Raw genomic sequence first — 3,392 nt, 5'->3', positions numbered from 1 at the left:
TCCTGTCAATCAGCGGATGATAAACTGGGGGTTGGAGGCTCTGAAAGCGTTCATGGTGACACCAACAGGAGCACCATACATGATGAGCATTTGAAAACTTAATAACTTTCTGTAGATTATTGTGGCAAATTCATCACATTAAACCACAACGCGACCAATGTATACCACTATTAACTGTTGATGTAGGAGGCAAGTTGTCGCCATCTAGTGGAGGGAATTATGCCCAAATATGCGTCATTTCGCATAAATTAATCTTCATATGTGTCCTTTAGGTTCCCCTGCGACGGACTGGTCACCTGTCCAGGGTGTACCCCGTTTCTCGCCCACTGACCGCTGAAGATGGGCACCAGCAGACCTCATGACACCAATGGGGATGAGAGTATAATGGACGGATTCATGCATGTGTTCTTTCGATGGATCTGTACCTAATTAAAATTAGCGTGACAAAAGAGAAAAGTATTGTATATAAAACTGGAAAAAATCAAATCAAATCGGGGCAATGAGATAGAATGTGTTGATTTGAGACTTTGTTCAGTTTTAAAAACATTTCATGTAATTAGTAATTCCTTTATTATTTAAATTTAAATAAGGCAATAATAATAATAATAATAATAATAATAATAATAATAATAATAATAATAAAGAAGTTATGTGTAGTTACAGATACAAGCAGTATAGTTTGATTTGAGTGTTTATTTGAAACAGATTTTTTTCTTTTCGAGGTCCACTCAGCACTCAACTATTTTCTTTCCCAGATCAGCTTCATCTTATTTCACATTTTGAACATCAGCTTTTTTATTTGAATATCTTTATGCATTTTACAGGTCTTATTGGTCATAATAACAAAGGCTTCATCCCGTTAATTTTCATCACGCTGGAGGTGGCACTTCATATATTACATACTTCAAGGAACAAATTTTCATTTACATTATATTTGGTCAGATGTGAAAAATGCTGAACTATATTTGAAAATAAAAGTGTTTCTTGTGAAGAGACAGTAATTGTTTGCATTCACTGAATAATTAGTTAAGAGTTTAATTAATTGAATAGTCTTTAGGTGAAGCTTTAAATTGTGTCTTTGGAACAACGAGCTGCAGAACAAGTATGAGGTTTTTGATTCTAACCTGAAAGCAGGAGTCGGGGAAGTAGTAAGGGTTCATTATCTGATTTGTTAGATTGTTCTACAACACAACCCCAGGAAGAAAATATCGTGAATTTAAACAAAGCACCAATAAGCAATAATCCGAACGGAGATGCTTTTAAAATTCGGTACAAATGCGTATCCATCATGTTCATGAATTGATTTATAGTTTGTCATTTAAAAACCTTGCTGCTGGACTTTATATTCATATGGGTTTTAAATCTAAACCCATATCAGTCTTTAAGTCTCTGGTTTAGATGTTTCATTTGCGGCGCTTATTTGCGCAAAACCCGAAGATTTAATCCCTGAGATCTGAAGAGAGTTTTTCTCCGTTTCTCGCTCAGCTAACGAGTGACCAGCAGGTTGACCAGGCTGTCAGATTTTCCCCCCGTGGGTTCCTTCACCCACTAAAGCCGACCCACATCCACGCATGCTGAGCAGCAGCTTCTACCAGAACAGAGAGCCTCACATACCCGCTCCGCCTGTGTTTGGCCGCCTGGCTGTCTCTGATGGCCGGGCTGCTGCAGAGGAGGTCCGGATGTTGGCCGTCGATGACCTCCAGGTAATTTCTGCTGCTCATTTCCACTTCCTTCGCCTTCTCCTCAAACAGGACCTGACTGCTCAGCTTGTTAAACACAACGGTGTCCATCTTTGTCGGCTCTGTCCGCAGATCTCTCTGCTGCGCTCAAATCCAAAAGGTTCGTGGAGGGAAAGTGTCCCCGCGTCTCTCCTGCGGAAGAATAGATGACATTTAGTTTGAGGATCATATGAACTAAATCCTTCATCTAAACTCCTCCACATCCAGCAGCTTCAGAGTTAAAGGCGAGCGGAGCCGCGGCGCTCTGACTCCACTTCAGAGTCTCTTTGGAAACAATCACAACCTGTTTGCTTCATTCAGAGTCTCCTCCCGCTTCTAACGCGGAGAGGCGCTTCTTTCTGCGCACTTTCATTGCGCATTAATTAGCACAATCAGCTAAGAAATAAATCCGGGATGAGTCGGTGCGGACAGCGGAACAGTTACTGGTTCTAGATCCACTTTCCCGCTGCGCTGTGGGGAAAAACCCACGGAGAGACACGCTGACTGTGGATGGTGCAAAACTCATTTATTCTACAGGAAGAAATTCATAAGAATTCTGTTAAAGCGACTCTAAACTACAGTTTGAAGCAAATGAACCGACTTCCTGCTTCAGAAACGACCTGCTCTTTCTTTCTCTGCAGCTTCATCACCATCAGCTGATCTGTCTCGGACGCGGATCCATCAGCAGCAGCTTCGTGGAAAACAGCTGGAATAGTTCCTTGACATCAACTACAGTGATGCTGGCAGTAATGTGACTGATTCAAAGTCGGGCTGAAGCAGCTGGAGCTGCGCCTTCAGAACATCTGAACCTGTCCTTTCATTCAACAAGTGAGTGGATCTGTGGCAGTTACCTTCCCCGGCTCCCTCCTGCGTCTCTCGGCTGTGCTGAACAATAATCCCGCTCCCAGCCGCCCATGCCCCGCTCACATGTTCCCCGCCTGAGTTTCTGAGCTCCAACCACACGGACCGCCGTCTCCTCCTCTGGTTTTATCCGGCGGCCCGGGACTCTGAATATCTGCGCCTGCTCATGTTTCCTTGCACAGAGGCTGAGCCTGCGAACATCCTGCTGCTGCTTTAGGCCGGTTCAGGGGCAGCGGCCCCCAGAGGGAAGGAGAGGGAGGCGGGCATGAGTCTGAAAGAAGCAGGCTGTCTGTCTGAGCCACTGAGCTCGAAGGTACTGAGGATTAGAGATCCAATGGACAAATAATGTCTGTTTAGGAGCTGCTGGCTGCTGCTGATGGAGATGAATTTATGATGTCAAAAGGTTGAATAGATTTGAGCTGCTAAAGATTCATGGTTTGATTTGTTTGGTCCGGAAGCTGAAGGACAGAGCAACTTAAAACTTTCACAAATGAAAAAGAGAAAACAGCAGCTGTAACTGAATCTGCATTTCTTGTTCCTGTTTATGTTAGCTAGCATTAGCACTGTAGCTCAGCCAGCTGCTGCAGGAGTTTAGAAAAGTTAGAGTTTAAAACTACATTTCTCTAAATCAAATCCAGTTTCAGTGAAAATAGCAAGTTTGTTTGGTAGTCTTCATTATCAATGTTGCTGAGGATGTTGCTTCCTCGGCAACATTGCTGATCCTAATCACTAACAATTATCAGGATTGTTATTCTGATAATTATTAGTAATTATCAGGATAATTGTATTTGTTTAGTTATATCCATAAACAAA

The 3,392-nt window shown here is 42.7% G+C and overlaps 2 protein-coding genes across 3 annotated transcripts in view; both read right to left on the bottom strand.

Annotated features, from left to right (window-relative positions):
• The window catches only part of mkxa (mohawk homeobox a), a 24,974-nt gene extending 21,588 nt beyond the window's left edge, over positions 1–3,386 (bottom strand). The window contains exon 1 of the mRNA XM_015029081.1: positions 2,570–3,386. The gene's annotated coding sequence lies outside the window, so the exon portion shown is untranslated. The remainder of the gene's footprint in view (positions 1–2,569) is intronic.
• Positions 1,787–3,392, bottom strand: part of odad2 (outer dynein arm docking complex subunit 2) — a 73,075-nt gene continuing 71,469 nt past the window's right edge. Inside the window, exon 21 of one of the 2 annotated variants that reach the window (XM_015029080.1) lies at positions 1,787–1,871. In XM_015029080.1, coding sequence (XP_014884566.1) covers positions 1,827–1,871 — 45 coding nt within the window. In that variant the 3' untranslated portion in view covers positions 1,787–1,826. The remainder of the gene's footprint in view (positions 1,872–3,392) is intronic. The other variant, XR_001424561.1, reaches the window with a different exon arrangement.

This window comes from Poecilia latipinna, unplaced genomic scaffold (genome assembly GCF_001443285.1).
Source record: "Poecilia latipinna isolate Pla-1442-1.1 unplaced genomic scaffold, P_latipinna-1.0 Scaffold143, whole genome shotgun sequence".
In the NCBI taxonomy this organism is placed as follows: domain Eukaryota; kingdom Metazoa; phylum Chordata; class Actinopteri; order Cyprinodontiformes; family Poeciliidae; genus Poecilia; species Poecilia latipinna.
The sequence above is the reverse complement of the archived record's forward strand: the minus strand, read 5'-3'. Positions and strand labels throughout refer to the sequence as shown.